Below are 24,360 nucleotides of genomic sequence, written 5' to 3'. Positions count from 1 at the left end.
GAGGATAGACACCTGGAGAACCCGGGTACTGTGGTATGCATCAATCACATGCTAGTTAATTGCTCAACCTCTTTCAAATTTTGGGAGCCTCGAAATTGACTTTAGAGCTATGTTCTAATAGACTTTTTTAAGAATTTCATGTGGAATCCGAATCTGCTAGAAACGATGTCGAAAAAAATCGTGCTATACAACTTGCAAATGGCGTCGTACGTCAATTATGTTTCGACACTTGTGAACTAGACAGCTGCGGTATACAAATAGTCAAGCAGTGGAGTGCGTAAAAGGTCAAAATAAAGATTTCCATTATTAAAAAAAAAATTTTGTTTGTTTTTTATTTAGTAAAAAAGTCATTCAAAAACGAAATTCGCTAGTTGAAAGTAATTTTTTCTTCAGTTTCGCCGAAATTGTGACTTGTACTATTCTGTTTCAATAATTTTCATATTACATATTTATGACAGTAAAACTCGAATAAATAAATATGTTTGAAAAAGAATAAAAAACTATTTATTATGACGTATATGTTTTGCCTGCAACACTACAAAACTCTTGACGTACATATACATATGTATGTGTAAGTGCAAGTATGTATTTATGTATACGTAGTAGTGGTTTTGTTTTTGTTATTTGTTTTTTGCTTATTTTGTAGAACTAATCTTATTAATTTTAGGCGGAGCGGGTATGAAATTTCCGTGTCGTTGGCACTCTTTTATAACAAACTCATAATCTTTATGCTCTGATAACTTTTCGTCATTTCCAACGAGGATCAACAGAGATTTGGCCCGCGAGAGTATAACATTCAAACGCTGCGAATACAATTATAAAAAAATATATATTTACATATGTATATTGCATTGAAACATGAATTTATAAGGAAGCGTCATAATACGAACCTTTGGATTGCTTAGGAAACCTAAGCCGTGAGAATCTGATCGTACGAATGAAACGATTATTACCGACTTCTCTTTGCCTCTGTATGTCTCCACTGAACCCGTTTCGATGCGAAATTTTCTTAACGCATTCAAATCCTCCTGAATCGCCAAATATTGACTGCGATATGGTGATATTATTCCAATGTCACTTTCGTCCAACATACGTTCACCACCCAAGCCTTCTTCCAGCAAAATGTGAACATAATTTAAGACCTCATCGATTTCTTTTGTGTTGGAAACACTTGGAAGTAAAATATAGAAAAAAATGCATTTAACAAAAAAATATATATAAAAAAAAAATATATATATAGGGTTATTCAATAGGTGCGCTTCAACTTTTTTCCGATAGGGAGGGCGAACGACGCAATATTTTTTATTTTTCCCTTGTCATTTGTAAACTTCATTAGTATACATTTCATCATGGAACGCTACACACTTGAGCAACGATTGCAAATCGTGCAAATTTTTTATGAAAATAATCGTTCTGTTCTGCTACTTTAAGAGCATTACTGCCATTTTACGGTCCATTTAACAAGCCGTCCCGTTTTGGGGTTATGTGAAGTCATTGGTCTACAGTAACAAGCCGGCGACGATTTGTGAGCTCAGAGCCAATATTGAACGCGAAATTGCTGGAATTTCGGCCGATTTATGCAAAAGAGTGGTTGAAAATTGGGTTCAACGATTGGACTTCGTAAAACGTGCACGCGGTGGTCATGCAAAAGAAATCGAATTTCATACTTAAATGTATATGTTCAAACTCGATAATAAAAAAAAAATTAGTTAAAAAAGTCAAACCGTTTGTGTTTTATTCAAAAAAGTTCAAAAGTTGAAGCGCTCTTACTGGAAAACCCTATATATGCAAAATATACACTAAAAATATATAAATTTTAAGAAATTTCAAGTAAAAAAAATATAAAATACTCAAGTAAAAGAGAATAATAAAAATTACATCGTCCAAAAGCCTTTTTGGAACCTGAAAATACATTAAGAGTGGACTATTTTTGTAGAACAAAGATATTTTCCAGCAGGTATGTTTCTTTTTACGGGGGTCAGGTCAAAGTTTCCAAACATTGGCCATGAAAATTATATAAATATCCCTTATCTGGGCTCCTGCCATAGGAATATAGAGGGAAATGAAATTACCGATGAGCTTGCCAGGAAGGGGTCGACAGAACTGGTTTCAGCTGCTGCCCTCTCAGACATCGGTGTCCCTTTGTCCGTTGTTAAAGGGAAACTACACAATTTCTTTCTAAAAAAAAAGCACAAGACAGATGGAGGTCTGTCTCATCATGTGCTATTTCCAAAACACTATGGCCCCAATACGATAGAAACAGAACGCTTAAGGTGATGGGAATCCCCCGCCATTCAATTTCCAAACTCATTGCGGTGTTCACTGGTCACTGGGTGTTCGGTACTCATGCGGAGAAGCTTGGAATTCCGTAAACCCCTATTGCAGAAGCTGTGGGGATCCTGCAGAGAAAGAGACTGTTGAACTCTTTTTCTGCAAATGTCCGGCTCTGGCGGCTAAGCGCTTGAGATTCCTTTGTGTGCCCTTTGGGGATGACTTGATGAAATTCTCCAGCCTAGATCCCTTTTCTCTCCTCCACAACATCAACAACACTGGATGGCTATAGAAGGTTTTCTCTTGCACCGGTCCACATTATGGTATCAAAACGACACGTAAGTGCTATTTGAAGTGTGCCTGTGGTACTCTTGCCATGACTTCTCCAAACGCGACTTTTTGGGTGGTGGCTCGTCTGGGGCCTTCCATTAGGCACTTTGACGCTTAGTTTCAGGTTCATGTTGGAAACACCACGTTTCATCATCAGTTACAAAGTTGTAAAGGAAGGTCTCGTCTTTTCTCGCCTCTTTAATGAGGTCTTTCGAATGTTGAATTCTGATCAGTTAAAATGCGATAAATCGATGTTTTGGAGATATTCAACTCCGATTCCATGATTTTCAACGATGATTTCGGTTCATTTTTTGATTAATTTACCGCCAATTTCGATGGAGTTTTCGATGATTACTGATTTTGAGCGGCCTGTATGTTCATTGTCATTTATGTCCTATCAACCTTCTCTGAAACGTGTAAACCACTAATGAACTCTGGCACAAGATAGACAATAATCGCCATAAACTTCTTTCATCAATTCAAATGTTTCGGTAAACGTTTTACGAATTTTAAAACAAAATTTGATATTACTCGTAGCTCTTTGTTCGAAACTAATTTTTGTACCGATGACACAAACACACTGACACTTTAGACGCAATAACTTCGCTTCCACCACTGAACCGAATGTCACCAGGCTTTCACTGGAAGTCAGCTAGGGATGTAGCTTCCAAGGCACTAACTCACTAAAAAGGTAGCACCCTCAAAACATTTTTATGACGCCAGTCTTGTTTATTTTGGACTCCACCTTGTCTATATAAATCGATCTATAAAGAATTATTCTCAATACTCTATAATAAAATTTCACGTGAATACATTTCTTGGAACATTTTAACCCCATAGCTTTTCCTTGATCAAAAAGTTCCCGGAATAACCGCCAGACGAAGCTGAAAGTGCACTGATTTTAGTTCTGTTTTTTTTTGTTGTGTTAGGTTGCCACATGTTGCACATGTGGGATTAGCATTCCTACCAAAATTTTAACGCCATTGAATGACTTATGTAAAAGTCATACCGTTTTGAGTATAAGGGGATAAGGCATCAGCATTTTGCCCGCTCATTATGCACATATTCACACACTCGTCCAATCAATCGTTGTGTAGCATGATAATGGCCCAGAACAGTGACATTTTCTCCTGAGCAAATGGTAGCATCACTTCTTGAAGTATGTTCTGGCTGATAATTTGATAATGAATAGATCCACTCCATACCAAGAGAAACCTCTCCAATTCGTGGTGTCGCCGTCACGGTGCTTGACTGTTTGTTTTTTTTTTTTGTTTTTTGCTCCGTGATGATAACTCTTGTCCTTTAGGTCATCTGCTTACTGCTTGGAGTGCCATCTCTGTGTCACATTTTTCTACCAGATGGTTGAGAACTTCGCTAAGTTTAGCGTGCCTGCGCTTCTACCGCGGTTACCCGTTTCCTCTTGCTAGCGCCACTAATACAATGTGTAACTGTTTGTTTTGCTTGTTTTAGCAGCCACAATGCAAATAATGCGCTGACTATTGTGCGGGAGTAAGGATGGAATGCATAAGGTTTTGGGTTTGAGGAATGAGTTTTTTTTTGTTTTTATTTTTATTTTAAGAAACAGGGAAAGCAGCTAAATTTGGAAAAGTGCAAGGACCGTGCTTTACGTGGGATTCAAACCCACAACCTCTGGGATGGCACGCTAATGCACTTACGCTACACTACCGAGGCCGCACCAGTATCATTTCCAAATAAATATATTTTTGTTTCATCGCTCCAAAGTATGTTACACCATTTTTTTTACATATACACCATATATTTGTTGCTCATTCATTTTATTTACCTGCCTGTGTCATCATCAACTTCCTCCTTTCCATGTACGGCATGAAATAATATGGGGAAATTCGGATCCTTCAACCGGCTCCATTTAGCAGCCAAGTTAGTATCATCTAAAATTAAAATATGATAATAGGAAACGTGTAAAACAAAGAGCAACCAGTTATCATTACCAGCGGTAGACATCGCCTGCAGCTCATCGTCGTAGTACAGTTGACTGAATAGCTTGACGATGGCTGGATGTGAACGGAAATTCCGACGTAACTGCGTCTGTATGCACCGATTGTAGTCACCACTTGCCTCATCGACTTCATAACATTTCCGCTGCAGTAGCCTTTCCATAAACGTTACATGAAGTCCTAACTTTTCGGCACGTTTGGAATTTAATATCGCTCCCAATTGTTTATAATCACCGGATATTATCAATTTTGATTTTTCATTTAATGTATTCATAATACCAACTAAGGATTCGGACATAGAGCAAGCGGCAGCTTCGTCGAGAAAAACATGCGTGAAAGGTTGAAAATCACCCGTAGAGAATTTGCCGACTGCGCCCAATGTGCACACAACCACCCGATATTTCTGCAGTTCTTTGACATCCGGTAAGAAATGCCACTCGTACATATTCGAATATTCGATTACTAATTTATCAATATTTTCACGGCGTCGTTCTTGTGAATAAGAATAAATACGCGCCAATATTTCAGTGCGTGGCTCCTTATTCAGCGAGAGCATCTTACAAATGCGTAAAGCGACCTCATCGCAAGCACAGTTCGGACCGGCTGTCACAAGCACTTTCGCATTCGGTTCGTGCAGCAGCAGCTGTAGTATAGACTCGACGACCACTGAGGTCTTTCCCGTACCAGGTGGACCGAATATAACAAATGGCGTGAACAGTAGACCAAATTTGCTGCCTGACACAATACTGTGGACTGCCTGCTTTTGTTCGGGATTGGCGGCAATGTTTTTGTCATAGAAACGCAATCTAAGAGGAGGAATGAAGTGATTAGAAAAAAATGCATATGTACATAAGAATCATGATTCAATTATAGGTTATGTGATTCAATTATATATAAGAATAAGTTCGTTCTAGTGTACTCGGAAATGAAGAAATGATTTTTTTTAATTTTGAAAATTTCAGTAACAAATTGTCTACTCACCTCATCTCAAGAAGAACCAACGGTTTCATGTGATTGGGAAACAGGAAACGCTGCATTATAGCCTGCTTTTTGCCATACAACTCAAGCGCAGCGTATTGATAGCGCAGTGTTAGACGAGCTGGGCAAAATATAATGAGATAGGAAACATTGGGATCCGGCAATTCAATTTCGGTTATGAAAGTCACAGTTCTCTCAACAATGCTGTCAATTTGGCCAATAACTGTTGGTCCAATAGCTTTACCAGGCAGATTTAGCTCCATCGAACCACTCAATAAAAATGGCAAAAAAAAATCTTTAAGAATTGATTTTGTAATGGGACATTCGCGGATTACCAATACGTGATTATACCGACTTAGTAAGGCTTCGTTTGAGCAACCGATTTTTCGGGATTTGCGTGCAAGCTGTATGAATGAAATTAGATTTTAAATATTTAATAAACTTCCATAAAACTAAATAGAAATGTAGAAACAAATATAATTGGCGCATACGTTCTTGGATGCATTTTGATGTTGCCCTACAAACAAAGAAGAGATCTCCTACAATTGAATACTGTCTGTGAACAGCAAATGAGTTTCATTTGAAAAATTTCGAGGCAGAAATGCATTGGCATGGCTTAACCTTGCCTTCAATTGGTTGCTCTTGTAAGAAAGTACACTTATGATTAAATAAAATGGTAGTCATGCGTCTGTGTATTATATCATAAAAGTATGCAATTCGTTTTTGAAATTTCTATTCCATTCATCATAAGGGGTTATATACAGTTAGAATTTTCAATAAATCGACTCTTATTTTTACTTTATTTTTTTTATGTACATATAACGGGTGATTTTTTTAGCTATTATCTTTTTAAACAGTTGGTTTAAACAGCTGACTCCCGTTTTGTGTTTTGTTTCACTGTCAAACATCTTCAGTTTGGTCTATAATTTAACCATGAATCGTCTTACCAACGAACAACGCTTGCAAATCATTGAATTTTATTATAAAAATGCGTGTTCTGTTAAGAAAGTTTATCGCGCGCTTCTTCCATTTTATGATCAGTTTAATACATTCTCTGGTTTAATCGACCCACTGAAGCGGCTATTCGAGCTATTGTGACTAAATTTAGAACCAAATTTACATTTTTGGTCATCAAACCACCAACACGCTTACGTAGAGTGCGAACCGAAGAAAATATCGCAGCTGTATCGGCCAGTGTTAATGATCGATTCGTCGCCGTTCGCAGCAATTGGGCCTCTGTTACTCAAAAACGTGGAAAATTTTGCGAAAGGATTTAGGTCTGAAGCCTTTCAAATACAGCTGGTGCAAGAATTGAAGCCGAACGATCTACCGCAACGCAGAATTTTTGGTGAATGGGCTTTTGGAAAGTTGGCCGAAGATCCACTTTTTTATCGAACAATTGTGTTTAGCGACGAAGCTCTTTTTGGATCAATGGGTACGTAAATAAGCAGAATTGTCGATTGTGGAGTGAAGATCAGCCAGGAGAATTGCAAGAGCTACCAATGTATCCAGAAAAGGTCACAGTTTGGTGCGGTTTATGGGCTGGATGTATCATTGGACTTCTTCAAAGATGCTGCGAATCGCAACGTAACTGTGAATGGTGAGCGCTACCGTAAAATGATATCCAACTTTTTTTTGCCCAAAAAGCAAGAGCTTGACTTGCATTACATGTGGTTTCAGCCAGACATTGCCACATGCCACAGAGCACGCGTAATAATGGACTTGTTGAGAGGCGAGTTCGGTGAACATTTTATTTCACGTTCGGGACCTGTCAATTGGCCACCCAGATCGTGCGATATAACGCCTTTAGATTATTTTTTGTGGGGCTATGTTAAAGCTCATGTCTATTCAGACAAGCCTGCTTCAATTAACGCATTGGAAGACAACAGTAAAGCATTTATATGTGAGATACCGGCCGAAACATTGGAAAGAGTATGCCAAAATTGGACTAAGCGGATGGACCATTTGAAGCGCAGTCGCGGTCAACATTTGCATGAAATAATCTTCAAACATTAAATTATATGGACTGTATTATCGATTTAAATAAAAATTTCTTGCATTGTTCTGAATTTTACGTGTGTTTTTTTGAAAAACCTTTCCTATAGCTCTTAAAAAACACCCTTTATTTAAGAATATACAGAAAATTTAATATCGTTCCGGTGAATATTTTCGAAGTTACGCGCAAATTTGAAAAGGCGTTTCAGAGTGCTTGAAAGTTGAAGGCCGGAGCGGTAGCGCGTTTTTCTCAAAATGGTGGTTTCAAAGTCGGTGAGCAACATTACTCGAAGACGGCTAAACCGATTAGTCTCAAACTTTAGCGCGAGCTCCTTAAATATACAATATATTTTTAGTAATTAATCGAACATTTTTTTTACCGATAATGCAATATATATTTTTTTATTAACAATTTAAGGCCGAAATTTTGGTCAAAAATCGTTTCTTTTTTTTTGAGAAACCGCCATCGAAAAAAAATGTATTTTGCTTATTCCTTCGATTAATTACTAGATTTAACGTTACTATAAGGAAATCTGTTTGGTTTTTTAATTTCAGAGGATCCAGTTCAGAGTGGTCACCGCAAAACGTCTTTTTTGAGAGGAGCTCCCGGAGATCAGCTGTAGCTCCTTTCCAAATAAATATTTTTACTAATACTAAGTCTTAAAATACAGTTAAAAGATAACATAATATGTGTACACATTTTTAGGTCAATAAATTTAAAAGTTTTCTCAGAAGAAATTCTGGAAAATTCGCCTTTTTCGGCCTTCTAACTGTGCATAGTTTGTACTGACAGTCAGGCTGCATTGAAGGCCCTGGAGACCGCGAAGCAAACCTCAAAGATTGTGCAAGAATTTAAGAAGTTTAATTGTGTCGCAAAACAGAACAGGCTTGTACTTATGTATATGGGTTTCAGGACACTCCGGTGTTCAAGGAAACGAAATTGCCGATGAATAGGCTAACCGTGGATCAGCGGTTTCCCCACAAGGGCCAGAGCCAATAATCGGAATGAGTTCCGTAGGAATCATGAATTGGATCAGCGATTATGTATGCAATCTACATAGAGAGCGATGGTCCGATCTAGAACGCTACAGAACTGCAAAGTGTTTTGTGACAAGTCCAAACAGAAAACTGTCGAACTTTCTACTAAAACTTGGAAGGAAACACGTTCGGTTGATGGACGGTATTATTACAGGACACAACCCATGGGGTCAGCATACGACCACCATTGGAATCATTGAGAATCCAATGTGCCTTTCTTGCTTGGAGGAGGCGGATAGCAATGAGCACTTTCTCTGTGAGTATCTTGCCTTTGCTAGAGCACTGATACGAGTTTTGGGTTCCGATGTCGTGAGAATGAGTAATATTCGTTCTCTAAAACTTGAGGATATTTACAGATTTGCCAAAGAATCAGGAAAATTCTCACAGGACTAACAACTACCTTTATCTCTGCCTCTATTCTTTCCCATCTCTTGCTCTGATACTTTTCTCGTTCCCTCCTTGACTATCTACCCCCTTTCCAGAGCTCTAAATACAATGGGCTTTTTAGCCTGAGTGTTTTAGGAGCCACTAAATCTCCTGGTGCTCCTTGGCTCGACCTTTTCAAATTTCAACTGTACATAACCCCATAAAGCTGATCCTGCAGAGCTCTGTGTAAACCATATCATCAATGGTTTTTATATCCACAAAGTGAGCTCCAAAAGAAAAGTTGGAAATATGCCAACTATTCGTACATGCAAGTGTGTGCGTATGTACATATGTACGTCATAGAGGTATGTACTGTATATTTTTTAAATGCCTTGTTTACTTTGCAATCCGATTCGTAAATAACACGGATATATTTTCCCAACAAATAGAGAACTCTTCATTCTCATTTTACCTTCGAAAGATATGGCTTTTTATGACATAAATAGGCCTGTCGAAGGACGAAGGCTTCAAGATAAAAAGTGGTTTGTGCACTATACATCGCCGCAAAGCATTCGAAAAAAAATTTTATATTTGTAAACTTTCAAGTACAGATTTTTGTTCTGGACCAACCTTCAAACTATACTTGCGTGGATGCCCGTGACTTTGACTTAATTTCACATCCCTTTGTATGAGGCGACGATATTTCTGCAGCACTTCGATATCTTCAATTTGCAGTAGCAGTTGCATGGCACCTCTCATATTTTCAGGCGTAAAAATACGGCCACCATTGAAGTAGTCAGCAAATTGCGACGAAGTTTCACAAAGCTTTTCGTCAGCGTATTTTTGCTTCTTCAACTCCAATAGTGTGAGAGGCGGTAAATAGTGTGGCAAGCACTGGATTGCTTTGAAAAATCTGTGTATTGTCGAAAGAAAAATATATTACATTCTTACAAATTATATTTGGAAACATATACCATACTTGTCCTCACATATTTAAGTCCGCGAAAATTTTTCATGGAGAATTTTTTTTTTTTCTTAAATATAATTGCTTGCATGACGAAAATATATTACAAATTAAATTTCCAACATGTGCCTCAAATGGAAGAGAGTTCACAACGTTCTATGCAGAAAATGTCAAAAAACAATTTTTTAGAGCCTTCAAACTTTTATTTTATTGGACTAAAATTCAATGGGCTGCATACCCAGAAGTTTTCTAAAAATTCTGATTTAAATGAAATGCTGAATGTTGTTGTTAATTTAACAATCTTTTTAAGGGGATAGATACCTATAAAATCTCGAAAAAAATGAAATGTTAATATAATCCTTTAAGAATATGTGAACAAATTTTTGAAATTTTTTTTGAACGTAAATTTAAGTATTTCTTATTTTATAGATCGTCAACCGTGACGACTCTATTCTTTGCGTTCGAGCGCTGGGAGAGGCATAGTTACGTTGTATTTAAACTTTAGACGCGTTTTTCTCAAAACTATATTTTTCGAATTAGCGCACACGATAACTCGAAAAGTTATTGACCGATGTCCCTAAAATTTTGCACACGTCTCTTTTATGATATCACTTTCTATGTGGATTTACAAGTTTTTGAAAATTTTTCGAAAAAATAATTTTTTCGAAGCAAAAATAGTAGGAAAATTCGCCCCAAAATTAATTTTTTTAAGCATTTTATTCCGCGAATTTTTATTTTTATTTCCTTTTTTAATTCATATAGAAATTATGACATTAATAAACAACAAAATTGTGGTTTTTTGTATTCAGGTCACTGACGCCGATGCTACAATGCCCGCCGATTGAGAAGCCCCCTGCGACCTTCCTGGAAGAATTGAGTGTACATCCGCCATTTTAAATGATTAAAATAAAAAAAAAATTATATTATTTAATGTATAAATAAACTGTATGCCAATTTTGAAAAAAATATATCGACTGCTTCATTTTAAATAATTGTAATGAAAATCAGGGAAAATATGGCCGTTTACAGGTATCTGCCCCCTAAGTTTGTTAAATTTTTGTGAATTTTACACAAAATTAGGAACTTTGATTTATAAGGTTTTTGTTGAACAATCAACAAAATTAGCAAAAACAAAAAAAGAATTAGCTTGAAAAATTTCGCGAACATTATAAAATGTTAAAGTGGCTAAATTATGTGAGGAAGAGTGCACATTTCTGTACATATTTAAGTAAAATTAAGTTCATTTTCGTTAATGAAATGCTCATTGAATCTGCTTGACATGACTTACGAGTTAGCGGGCAATCGATGTAGCTTTTCCTTTTCCTTGCTGTCTACCATAAGCTTCTTTTCAAAATTCTTATGCATTTCGTCAATTTCCTTGAACAGCATCATTTTTTGATAATTTATGCAAAAGAACTCACTACCCTTGGGTGTATCGATCAGATAACCGGTGCGATGTAAGAAAGTGCCGATCTGTAACAAAGAAGAAAGTAAAGTGAGGAATAAATGTTAGAACCTGTGAGGAGTTGTTAGAAACGCATATGTATGTGCATACATTCATACATACATACATAGATACATGTTTGTAATATTGTAAACGAGCGAGTATCTAAGCGCTAATGTACCCACGTTTCCACAACAATAGCAGCGCGATAAGTTGCAAAGATTTGACTATTTATTTAATATAGTTTTTATTAAACTTTTCTTAATTTTTTTGAAAAATATAGTTCAAACTGCAACAAAACCTATGTAACTCAAAGTTTTAAAAAATTCAAAAGATGTTTATTAAAACTTCAATTAGTTAGTTTGAAGTGGCTTAAGAATCACGTTGTTTTTTGACACTTTTTTCTTGTGAGAGCTTTGTGCATTTTCCCCATATATGTACATATGTATTATGTAATACATTTCGACCAGTCGTTGGAAGAAAATGCATATGACTGTCAAAAAAAAAAAAGACAATATTCAAAATCAATGCGAATTTCCGTCCACTACCAAACTGCAAGCCCAGAATATTTCATGTTCCAGAATATTTCTAAGGGTACTGATTAAAGAGTTTTCAAATTTTATTAAAATTTATTGAATTTTTTTAATTTTGTACAAATCTCCAAACCTTGAGTTACATCGTTTTATTTTTCGAAAAAATTAAATAAAGTTATATAGTTTTTGCTGTGGTACAGGTTGGGTTAGGTTATGGTGGTAGTAGTCGCTCTGCACGACCAACTCACTTAGACCTTACATGTCCGTTGTGATACCACTGTGCTGCAATACGAACCCCATTTACCTTACTTCGAGGAACCATTTTGTAGCTCTTAAGAAACGTAGAATAGATCCCAAGCCCACGCCAGACAGTTCGGTAAGAGAATTGAAAAAGTGTTTACCTAGCCAACCTGCTCTGATTTTAGCTAAGGCTGGACAATTCAAAGGAAGTGCTCAACTGCTTCTTCCTCTTCCTCATCTCTGTAACTTCTGCAATATTCAGGGGAGAAAACTCCTAGTCTCGAGGAATGCTTGCCAAATAGCCAATGATCGGTTAAACAAGCCGCAACGAATGGGTTGGTGCGTGACTACCATTAGGAATTCACAGAGGAACGTAGGTTCGAATCTCGGTGAAACACCAAAATGACGAAAAAAATTTTTCTACAAGCGGTCGCCACTCGGCAGACAATGGCAAACCTCCGAGGGTATTTCTGCCATGAAAAAGCTCCTCATAAAAATATCTGCCGTTCGGAATCGGCTTGAATTTGTAGTCGTTTTTGTTAGGGCATGCGTATTTAGATATGTAGTAACTTCTTTTATAGCTAGAACGTTTGCCCGATAGACGCTGCAGTGGTCTGGTAGTCGAACGGATAGTTCCAGTCCTAATTCCTTCGGGAAAACTCCATAGCCAACCCTATCGTCTAGCTTGGAACCATCTGTATAAAAATTTAATTCCCCCCTTCTCCATGGCCTTGGTGTCTGCCACTCCCCTCTTGATGGTATACTCGTCTTGAAGAGTCTTTCAAAGGTGAGTCTAGGGATAGAGTAGTCTATTTCTTGTTTGTGACTATTCAGAGAGTGCAAAATAGAAGCGTGGCCAAACCACCAGTCTTTCCATAGTGCTATACTTTTGATTCTGAGCGCCGAGGCGGCGGCCACGTGTTTCCCCTACCAGATTTAATGCAGGTAAATTGATTAGCACTTCCAGTGCTTTGTTTGGGGTAGTCCTTAAAGCGCCAGAGATGCATAAAACAGCTGTTCTTTGGACCTTACTCATGATTTTAGCGTTACTCGCCTTTTGAGCAGATGACCACCATACAAGTATTCCATATACATATGTATTCAGATTGGCCCAATTACAGAAGCATAGAGCCAATGTTTAACACGAGGTGTTAGTCCCCATTTAATACCGACCGCTTTTTTGCAAGTATATAATCTTTACTCTTTCCTCAATATTAGGTTTCCACGTGAGTTTCCTGTCATATATGAGTCCTAGGTACTTGACATTCTCTTTCAAAGGAATCTCCACACCCTGAAAAATTAGCGAGGAGATTATAGGGAGAATATGTTTTCTTGTAAAGGGAATTATTTCAGTTTTTGCGGGGTTTATACCGAGTCCCCTGCTCTCAGTCCAGCTTCTAAGTTTGCCATGTTAGAGCGCAGAATCTCCAAAAGGGTGATAGGATATTTCCCTTTAACGGCAATTGCTAAGCCATCTGCGTAAGCAGTGACGTGGGCAAGCAGTAGGGTCAGCAATAGGGAGTTTACTGCCAACATCCAAACAAGAGGGGAGAGGACTCCGCCTTGCGGTGTGCCTCTGCAGACCTGTCTACTTAGAGTAGTGCTGCCTAATTTAGCCGTTACCTTTCTTTTTACGAGTATAACTTTTATCAGGGCAACGACGTGTGGTTCAACTCCAAAATCTTCTAATGAATCTATGGTACTATTGCGTTTGCTGCGGTATAAAATAATATAATAATTCATAAAAAGAGAAGAAAAATTAATTTAAAAAAAAATGTATTTATAAATAATCAGAACTCCGCAATATGTTGCTTTGCTATTATTGTGAACACTGGTGTATATATCTATATATTTTAATTATTTTCACTGCGACATATAATATTTACACATGTACGTACATGTGTATGCCTCCATATTAATTACATCCATGGTAAAAAGATGCTTGAGGGAGTGGCCAATATCAGACCGTTAGCCGGCTCTCAGCGAATTTGACAGAATCAGCTGATGGGCTGACATAGCAGGAGTTATAAATCGGTTTGGTTACGAAAAAACTAAGAATGTGTTAGTGATATATAAAATAAAATCAGCACAGTCTCCGCTCATGCTGCTTCGTTGCTATTGAACAACGACTGATTGGACGAGCGCGTGAATACATGTCAAATGATCGTGCTAAATTCGGCTGGCGAATACTCCCGTGCCGTGACAGCCGAAGTTCCCCTCACAATTTTGTTTTTTCACCATAGTTATTGGCCAAACCTCGTAATCTATCATCCCAGAATTATGGGGTTAGGGATAGTCAGAATTTAAAAAAAATTGGATTTTTTTGCATTTTCTTATCTTAAAAATAGTGTATAATATTTTAAAAATATTGTGTGAATTCGACAAATATTGTACTTTTCGAGTTATTCAACAATTAACAAAGGGCGCTCGGGCGTTCTGGAGCGTTCGTAATTAAATAATTCGTATAACTCTACATAAATCGATAGCAAAACTTTAAATACGTTTTTCTCAAAACTATGTTTTTTGAACTGGTGATCACTGTAACTTAAAAACCGCTTGGTAGATTTCAATAAAATTAATACTGCTGTTGAAAAACATAAAAAACTCGTGCCTGATCGAAGGATTTTTTGTAATTTCAATTTTTTTTAAACAATTAATTGTCGGTTTTTTTCTCGAAAATTTGAAAAATATTTCCTGAGGCCTCCATATTGTTAATTTTGAAAAAGAAGCTTCGATCAGGCATAAGATTGTCTATTAATAATTAACTAATAACTAATTTCTCTTGTTCGATTGATTTTAGATGAATCTCCAAGGACTTGTGATGATCACAGCAAGGGACTTCTGGAGAAACGGCCTCCACACAAACAGCGATAACTTCTACAATTATTAACTTTTTGCTGTTGAAATTTTGCTGAAGTCACGTCGAAACGTGATGTATTAGTGCTATGTTTTTATTTTGGTAAAATAAAGCAATTGACTAGCAAAACCAAATTATTCAAAATCATCATTTTTTCGGGCCCCTAACTAACCCCTAATCCCTTATATCAATTCAATAATTTTTTCACCCTAATTAGCCTTAACAAAGAAAATGCCAAGTGCTTAGCAGCACTGTGAGAAAGGCTAATAGGAGGATCACTGTTATTTTTAAAACTTCTGTACAAGTAAACATCTTTGAAAAATATGCATGCCAAACAATAGTAATAGTCCAATATACTTGTGTTCCTTTTATTGTTGTATTGCTTTTCATTTTCACATTCAGGAGCGAATTTCAACTACAACGCCGTTCTCTTTTTTGTTTATTCAATTGTTAGGTCACGGAAAGAAATATTCTCACGGTTGTCACCAGCTTGTGCTCATTCTTAAGTTATCGCTTCTTCTTCTTAATTGGCGCGATAACCGCTTACGCGATTTTGGCCGAGTTTAACAAAGCGCACCAGTCGTTTCTTTCTTGTGCTAACCGGCGCCAATTGGGCACACCAAGTGAAGCCAAGTCCTTCTCCACCTGATCTTTCCAACGCAGAGGAGGCCTTCCCCTTCCTTTACTACCACCAGCTGGTACCGCATCGAATACTTTCAAAGCCGGAGCGTGTGTATCCATTCGGACGACACGACCCAGCCAACGTAGCCGCTGGATCTTTATTCGCTGCGCTATGTCTATATCGTCGTAAAGCTCATACAGCTCATCGCTTAGTTATCGCTTAACATTGGTAAATGTTTTCATGTGATCCTGTCGAAAGCTCAAAATCATTTTAAGGATTCTTACATTAGAAAATCACACCAATGGACATCTCACGCAGGGCTAGGGATAAACGCGGAAAAAACGGACATGATACGTTTTACCAGGAAGTACAAGGTCCCGGCGTGGAACCTTCCGAAGCTAGGCAACAACGAACTACTTTTCAAAGATCATGCGAGGTACCTCGGAGTATTACTAGGCAGTAAATTGCTGTGGAAGCACAATGTTGAGAAATGGGTGAAAAAGGCCAGTAATGCGTTGTACGCATGTAAAAGAATGCTGGACGTTACTTGGGGTCTATCCCCCTCTCTGATGCATTGGTGCTACACGGCAGTAGTTAGACCGATATTGTCGCATGGGGCCCTAGTATAGTGGACTGCGACAAGAAAACTGACATACTTAATGCCACTGGAAAGGATTCAGCGACTCGCTGCTCTGTGCATAACAGGAGCGATAAAAACTATTCCAACGGCGGCGTTGGAAATGATACTCAGCATGCCACCTATTGACCTTATGGCGGAAAATCTGGCAGCGAAATCCGCGAGGAGACAGCTCGATAGGAAAATGGAGCTCAGGTTGCACAGACTACATGACTCCGTACTTTAATTGGGAGAGAAGGTTTCGTACTAAAATTGAAGAGGAGGGAAGGCACAAAGGCATGAAGCCTGGCCCTAGGACTTTTTACATTTACACATACGGCTCTAAAACTTTAAACGGAGTGGGAGCGGGTATTTACTGCTCAAAACTAGGAATAAGGCAGCCTATCAAGCTGCCAGACCACAGCAGTATTTTCCAAGCGGAAGTTTTTGCTGTGGGGAAAGCCGCGGAGCTAGCCTACACAAAAAGAACTCAGTATTCATAGAGGTCGGTCTTCATCTGGTACCGCTAGGGACCAAAAGGTCTATGCGTGGTTTATGGCCAACCAGACTAACCTAACCTAACATATATTATTGTAGAAAATCGCTATTTAATTCTCTAGTCCGTACCAAGTTAGAATATGCTCTTATTATCTGGAATCCATTTCATGTCTCATGCTCAGTTAGATTTGAGCGAGTACCGCGTAGTTTTCAACCGATTCATTTTGATGATTCCTATTCATCTGACAATGCTCGATGCTTGCTGATAAATCAGTAATCTCTTGCAAGTAGGCGAAAAATTCAGACTTTAATTGGCCTCTGGTGACGATCCAGCATGCTTGACTGCGCTTTGTATGTGTTAGTGCAGTCGGGTGGCGTCGTGACACACGTATTTGTTGTCGGCTACACGTACGATGCTTGATGAAAATCAAAAATTTTTGATATTTTCGTTTGACGCTTACTTTTTTGATCGTGTCGAAGTCTGATGGACAAAACAGCAGGGTTGTATTTAGCATTGAGGTTAGTATTTAGTGTGCGGTTGCCCAATAGTATATTACTCGTAAACACCTACATATACTAAAAATAATCACAATCCGTATGAAATATGTACATAAATAAGCAAAAAATTTAAAAATTTATATGTAAATGAAATTATTTAAAACTGATATATATGTACATACATTTTTTTGAAAAAAGAGAAAAAGTAATATATATTAGTTAATCAATTTTTACATTCCTCTTTGCTTTCTTCAAAACTAAATTTTTTACTTGCTTAAATGTACTTACCTTAATAGCATTTGAAAGACATGAAATAATAGCCTCACAAGTTTCTATAACAATCACTCCCAGGGATCGTGGAGAAATTGCAGTTAAAAACTTCAGATCTTCAAACTTTTCTCCAGTCGCCAAATACCTTAATGTTGATGACAAGCGCATGTTGGGTGCTATTGCATCTCGCATACATGTATTTTGTTTTGCTATTAATGGCGCCACCATGCCCAAAAGCTCTTCAAATGTTTCCGAGGCCATTCGCATAAAATTTTTATATTCGTCTTTACATGATAATTTTAATTCACTTAAAAGATGCTCATGAGTAAACTTTTTACGTTTTGCGTACAGGCTTTTCATCCACACTTTTTTTTATCTCTTTTCTTCTTTTATTTTAACAAAACTGGAATAGTTGCAAGTAATAAAAATTCATCATCCGATGAAGACATATTTACTTCTAAATACAACTGTGGATTGACCGCTTTTTGTTTTGAACGTTACCGGGCAAACGACAAGCACCCGACACGCACACATATAAAGTGCTTGTCAAGCAATGCTGGACCGTCACCAGAGGCCAAATGTTTAGTTTCGATTTTATTAGTGGCTTAGTTGACTGTCCGCGGCCGCCGTGGCCGAATGGGTTGGTGCGTGACTACCATTCGGAATTCAAAGAGAGAATATCGGTGAAAGATAAAAAAAAAAATTAAGAAAAAGTTTTTTCTAATAGCGGCCGCCCCTCGGCAGGCAATGGCAAACCTCCGAGTGTATTTCTGCCATGAAAAAGCTCCTCATAAAAAATATCTGCCGTTCGGAGTCGGATTGAAACTGTAGGTCCCTCCATTTGTCGAACAACATCAAGACGCACACCAAACACCCAAAAAGGGTGTACGCGCCAAATTATATATATATATATATATAGTTGACTGTCCATCATACGAAGCAGCACATTACGTTTCCATTATCCCTTTCTTGTTGTAGCAGTTCAATCTAAATATTTTTAGAAACTAGAAACCCAGAAAACCATTGGGTTGGGGAATAAGGTCCTAGCATTTTTACCGCAGAGAGTTTTATTTAAACAATAATTAAATCGACCAATTTGCTGATGCCGTTTCGCCAGAAATCGACTGGTCTGGTGTCAAAGAAGTTGTTGAGCCATTTTTAAGGACCTCTTTTTTTATCGAAGGTAACGCCCTTCATATGGTTTGACAGGAAGCGGAAAAGATGGTAATCGGTTGGTGCAAGGTCGGAGAATACGGCGAATGAAGAAGGACCGCCCATTCGAACTCTTGGAATGTGGCTTTGACGACTTGTGCAACATGGGGCCTGACGTTGTCGTGAAGCATTATGGTAGGACCATGTCGATCAGGCCGTTTCAGTCGAATAGCCTCATTCACGCGATGTAAAAGGTGGTTAAGTTTCAAGGGCCGGTGTTGATTTTGAATAAAATACATTTTTTTAGGAAATTTTTGTCATTTCTCTTTATTATGATAATATTGGTATTGCTCAATTACGTATGGAATAAAATATTGGTCAAATGGCCGGCCGCGACCTCGGCGGCACACCTCCGTCCGATGGTCCAAATCCGATGACTCTGAGGCATAATTGAGGTTCTATGCCGTTAATGTGCCGAATTATCTCATCCTTTAGCTCTTGAATTGTTGCTGGCTTATCGACGTACACATTTTCTTTCAAATAATCCCAAAGAAAGAAGTCTAACGGTGTCGTTGACGCTTAGGTGTGGCTCACATTCAACATCGGCCCTTGAAATTTAACTACCCTTTAGATAGGCAAGGTAGAGCTCCTTGTTGACCGTGGCATTCTTTCTGAGCATTTCCCAGTGCACCATGCCCTCCCAGTCGCACCAAACACATAACACTATCTTCTTTGGCTTGACTCTCGGCTTTGGCGTATCTCCTAGAGCCACCCACTCCTTTCTTTGCTTCATATTGATGTACAGGCACCATTTCTCATCTCCCGTGAGGATTCGGTACAAAAAGAGCTGTTTATGACCGCGTATTGCTCGATGGCAGGCGAGATGCTGAGAAGCAATTTGAAGGCGACTTTCTTTAGTTTTTCCGTTGAGGTTCTCAATTTTGCGGTAAATCCTATCGAAAAAAGATGCTTGAGAATCGTGTTATGATCGGAGTTAATTTTTTCCGCGAAGTTCATTTTTTCACAACTGGTTTGGCGACCGTTTTCATTCAAAAGTAATTTGAGACGTTCTTCATCGAATTCAGACGGCCTTCCACTACGAGACGCCAAAGTCGCCATTTTTGAACTTTGCAACCCATTTCCGTGCTGTAGACTCGCCTATCCCACATTCTCCACACACGTCGCAAATATCCCCATGCAATTAACAAAGTTTTGTAAAGCAGAAAAAATGAATACTTCCCTTTGCCAAACAGCAAACAAATCGTTGCAAAATAAAAGAAAATGTAACAACGCTATAAACTAATTCCCCAACTCAATTGGTCTTGATTTTGGGATACCAAGATCTCTTTTTGCTGCTAGGGTTGCTTCTTATTATTCATAGTAAAATTTTTTGTGCTTAACATTAACAACTTTTTGTAACTTCTAGTCTGCAAGATTTTTGTAATCACAGACTCGATAAACAAATGAAATCAAATATTCACTCAAAGCCGTAGCTTACGAATATTTTCGGTTAAGTGCGAACAGATTTGTATGCAAGCGCTTGCATCATATGTGCCTGCTTATGTATTGGAGCGAATATTTACATAAACAGGATGAGGGACCAAATACTCCAGTGTTTTAATAAACAGAAATACGATCTTCTGATATTGTCAACGCTAAATCAAAAGCCTGCGGAGTTATAAAAAAATAAAAAGTATACAAAAGTGTATACAAGAATACAAATATACTCGTATGTGGATTATTTACGTAAATAAACTTGTGTGGCCAAAGAAGGGGTAGGCAAGAATCAAATGAAAAATAAAAGACCCAATGATAACTAAAAAAAATTCCTCGAGTGCAATAATTTCACAGGAAATCGAATAATTGAAAAAATACAACTTAAATACAAATCCATGCAAGTAATAAACAATACAAACAAATAAGTGGAGGGCTCACTTACTTCAATAGTGTCATAATAAAAAAAAAAACATTTTAGGATAAGTACGCAAAAATGATCATAAGCACTTCTTTTGCGCTGTGTAAAAAATTCATGGTGATATTTTTGAACAGTACTTCATTAGAAGAAAATAAGTATTTACTTTAAGGGAGGCATAGTAATTGAAAACTATGAAGCCGTTTTTCTCAACATTTAATTTTTTTGTGAGTTGTGAGCTATTGAAGTAAATGGGCGTATGTACAAACATAAAAGTAAATGCTTCCAAAGAAGCGACATGAAACGTTCAACAAATAAAGTCAATATTGTAAAATAAAAGACAGCCTAATGTGAGAAAATGAGCATAGGCACAAGCCATATCTATAAAATGTGATATCAGTAGAACAGCTGATTAATACGTCCTCGGCACTTATGTCCAAAATTTGTGCTTTGTTTACATATGTATTTCGTTGTTTACATTTTTATTTTAAAGTGGAAATTTGTATTCCAAGTGGAAATAGTGTTCAGGTCATTTAAATTAAATCCAAACAAACAAAAAACAGAAAAAATAGAAGTATTATTTTCGTTATAATGTAGGGTGTTTTTTTAGCTGCATGAGAACAAACGATATCGAAAACTATGGTTTCACAGCTAAGAATGACAAACTGTGTGGACATTTCCGTTCAGGCAAGCCATCATGAGTCGTTTAACGAAAGAACAATGCTCACATATTGTGGAAATTTACTCTGAAAGAAAATAAATTTGTTCGCAAAGTTCATAGAACCAAGTATTGAAAAAGACGCCGAATGTCGATTCGTGGTCGTTCTCAACTTGTTGGCCTTTGTCCTTCGACTACGTGAAAATTTTACGTAAGGATCCTGCCTTACGTGCCTATTAAATACAGCTCGTACAATTTTTGCCAATTTGGCTCATTTGGATCTATTGGAAAAAGTAGTCAGAAGACATAAATGTCATGAAATTAACTACCAGATTATACAATGATAATAAAACAAAGCAATCCAACAATATTTGAGATTTGTTTTATCATTTTAAATTCTCAAGCTCTTCAAAAACCACCCGATACACACGTATATATGTACATACATACGTGTTTACTTGTTGGGTGGGCAAAGGTCTTGTTGGTGATTGACAATACCAAAGGAGTATTTAAATTCCGACTAGTGCGATTAGAAAATATTATAAATAAAGGGTTTTTCAATTGGCGCGGGTCGATTTTGGCGCCCTGAGGCAGCCATTTTGTTTTGGTGACATCTGTCAAATCTTTTGTTTATTATTCAGTTGTTTATGCCAAATCATCATGGCAAGTTACACGATTGAACAGCACGTTCAAATGATAAAACTTTATTATCAAAATGAGTGTTCATTAACGCAAACGTTGCGCGCATTGCGCCCATTTTTCGGTTGACGTGGTGGCCCCTTCCAATTTCTTATGACCCATATTGAACCATATGGACCTAGACGACATGTGGTTCCAGCAGGACGGCGCTACGTGCCACACAGCAAACGCCATTTTATTCCATTTCAACATTTACCCGCCCTTATTGAAAAACTCTATATAGAAAATATTCGTTTAGATGACAAGAAAGTATAGAAAGTATCTCCATTTTTAATCACTAAGGGTAAAAAAGACCAGATTCAAGGAGTTTCAGCAATTTGTGTCATTGAAAGTGAAAAGGCCCTGTGCACCCAAGCAGTTAAAAGAAAGTGAAAGAAGAGTTGATTTTATGCCGCCACCACTGTTGAGGTTTACTAGTTTGGGATTCAGCCAGTACTCACCGCGCTAAAGACATGAAAAACTTTCTTGCTGAGAGGAAGATTGGTCAAATAATGATTCCGGCAAGAATGGCTGGTTACCTCCCGACACTTGACATTGCAATAAACAAGCCATTCAAGGATCATTGGCAGATGGAAATCAATGCATACATTGAAAACAGAATGGTGAGAAATCATCGTAATTCGGTAATTTTGTAAAACCAGGCTTACAAGAAGTTGTGAATTGGGTAAAAAATTCATGGGACAAAATAAGTGATAGTGTTGTTTCCAATGCACTACGAACAGGCTACTTAGACAAGAAGTATTCGTTTAACGATAGCTATAACGCAAGACATGAGAGATTCGGAACAATGATTCACCAGGAAATGGATTTGGAAGAAAATCAGAGTATAATTCAAATGATGTTCCAGAAGAAGATGGCATGACCGTAATTGAATAAATTTAAATTTCTGTATTCTGTGTAAAGTAAATCTATATATTATATATAAAAGAAAGTCATGTTAGTTACACTATTTATAACTCGGGAACGGCTGAACCGATTTGGCTGAAAATCGGTGGAGAGGTAGTTTAGGACCAGGAGACGGACATAGGATACTTTTTATCACATTCGAACGTGTTTCCGTGAAGTCATTATAAAATGTGGTATAGCAAAACGCAAATTACAGCTAAACGTAATTTTGTCTATGGTTGAGTAGAAAATTCATTCAAATCACAGTCATTTGTATTCTCTTTGAATCATCATTATCAATGCCGCGACCAAGCCGATCGAATCTTTCCCGACAAAGCCGTAATGCAAGAAGGATACGAAACATTGGGAATGAAACGACTGAAGAAGCACAAGGAATTGCCCGTGAAGAGCGCCGCGTTAGTATGGCTCGACTTCGTGCTTCTCAATCACCAGAGCACAGCGAGGCAGCCCGTGAAACGGCTCGGTTGGCAATGCGAAATCGTCAAGCGAATAACAGAGATCAACAAGTAGATTTAGTAGTTCAAACAAATGTACCCCTGTTGAATCGCCAAACAAAAAGAAGTTTATGATACATTAATGAAGGCAATTGCTGATGGAAATGGTGGTTTATATTTCCTTGATGCCCCTGGTGGAACTGGTAAGACATTCCTCATGTCAGTAAGTTTAGCCACTGTTCGTGCGAAATCCAACTTTGCGCTTGCAGTTGCTTCTTCTGGAATAGCAGCCACATTGTTTGAAGGATGCTGTACGGCTCATTCAGCATTAAAATTGCCGTTAAATCTTCAAAAAATTGAAGAACCAACATGTAATATTTCAAAAAACTTAGCAATGGCCAAAGTTTTATCAGCATCGAAAATCAACATCTGGGACGAATGCACAATGGCGCATAAACATGCATAAGAAGCACTTAACCGAACATTGAAAAATATACGCAATGACTCGATATGTTTTGGAGGCGCAATGATTTTACTGTGTGGCGACTTCCGCCAAACACTATCAGTAATTCCAAGATCAACGGCTGCTGACGAAATAAACGCTTGCCTCAAATCATCGAATCGATGGCGCTATGTGAAGAAACTTCAGCTGACAACAAACATGAGAGTTGCATTACTTAATGATACATCTACTGAAGATTTCTCTGAGCAATTACTGACTATCGGTAATGGTCGAGTACCTGTCGACGAATCGAGCGGATTGATTTCTTTTTCTCAGAATTTCTGTAACTTTGTCTCATCGAAAGACGAGCTTATCAATAAAGTATTCCCAAACATCATTAATAACTACAAAAATAATTAATGGTTGAGTGAGCGAGCAATTTTAGCGGCTCAGAATACAGATGTAGATGATTACATAATTCAAAATGATATCATTGGAACAATGCATTCATTCAAATCCATTGACTGTGTAACAAATGAAGATGAAGCCACCAACTGTCCAATTGAATTTTTAAATTCCTTGGACGTGCCTGGCTTACCACCGCACAATTTACGCCTGAAAGTTGGCTCCGTAGTAATCATGCTTCGAAACATAAGCCCAC

General features: G+C 37.7%; 1 protein-coding gene across 1 annotated transcript in view; it reads right to left on the bottom strand.

Moving 5' to 3' along the window:
* Positions 1-477: 477 nt before the first annotated feature.
* Positions 478-24,360, bottom strand: part of LOC128865646 (helicase MOV-10-like) — a 43,388-nt gene continuing 19,505 nt past the window's right edge. The window contains exons 3-9 of the mRNA XM_054105878.1: positions 11,207-11,391; positions 9,585-9,867; positions 5,559-5,959; positions 4,572-5,383; positions 4,406-4,511; positions 891-1,170; positions 478-803 (exon numbers count right to left, since the gene is read on the bottom strand). Coding sequence (XP_053961853.1) covers positions 636-803; positions 891-1,170; positions 4,406-4,511; positions 4,572-5,383; positions 5,559-5,959; positions 9,585-9,867; positions 11,207-11,391 — 2,235 coding nt within the window. The 3' untranslated portion in view covers positions 478-635. The remainder of the gene's footprint in view (positions 804-890; positions 1,171-4,405; positions 4,512-4,571; positions 5,384-5,558; positions 5,960-9,584; positions 9,868-11,206; positions 11,392-24,360) is intronic.

Source organism: Anastrepha ludens, chromosome 6, assembly GCF_028408465.1.
Source record: "Anastrepha ludens isolate Willacy chromosome 6, idAnaLude1.1, whole genome shotgun sequence".
Taxonomy (NCBI): Eukaryota; Metazoa; Arthropoda; class Insecta; order Diptera; family Tephritidae; genus Anastrepha; species Anastrepha ludens.
Note: the sequence above shows the minus strand (reverse complement) of the source record. Positions and strands in the feature narration are given on the sequence as shown.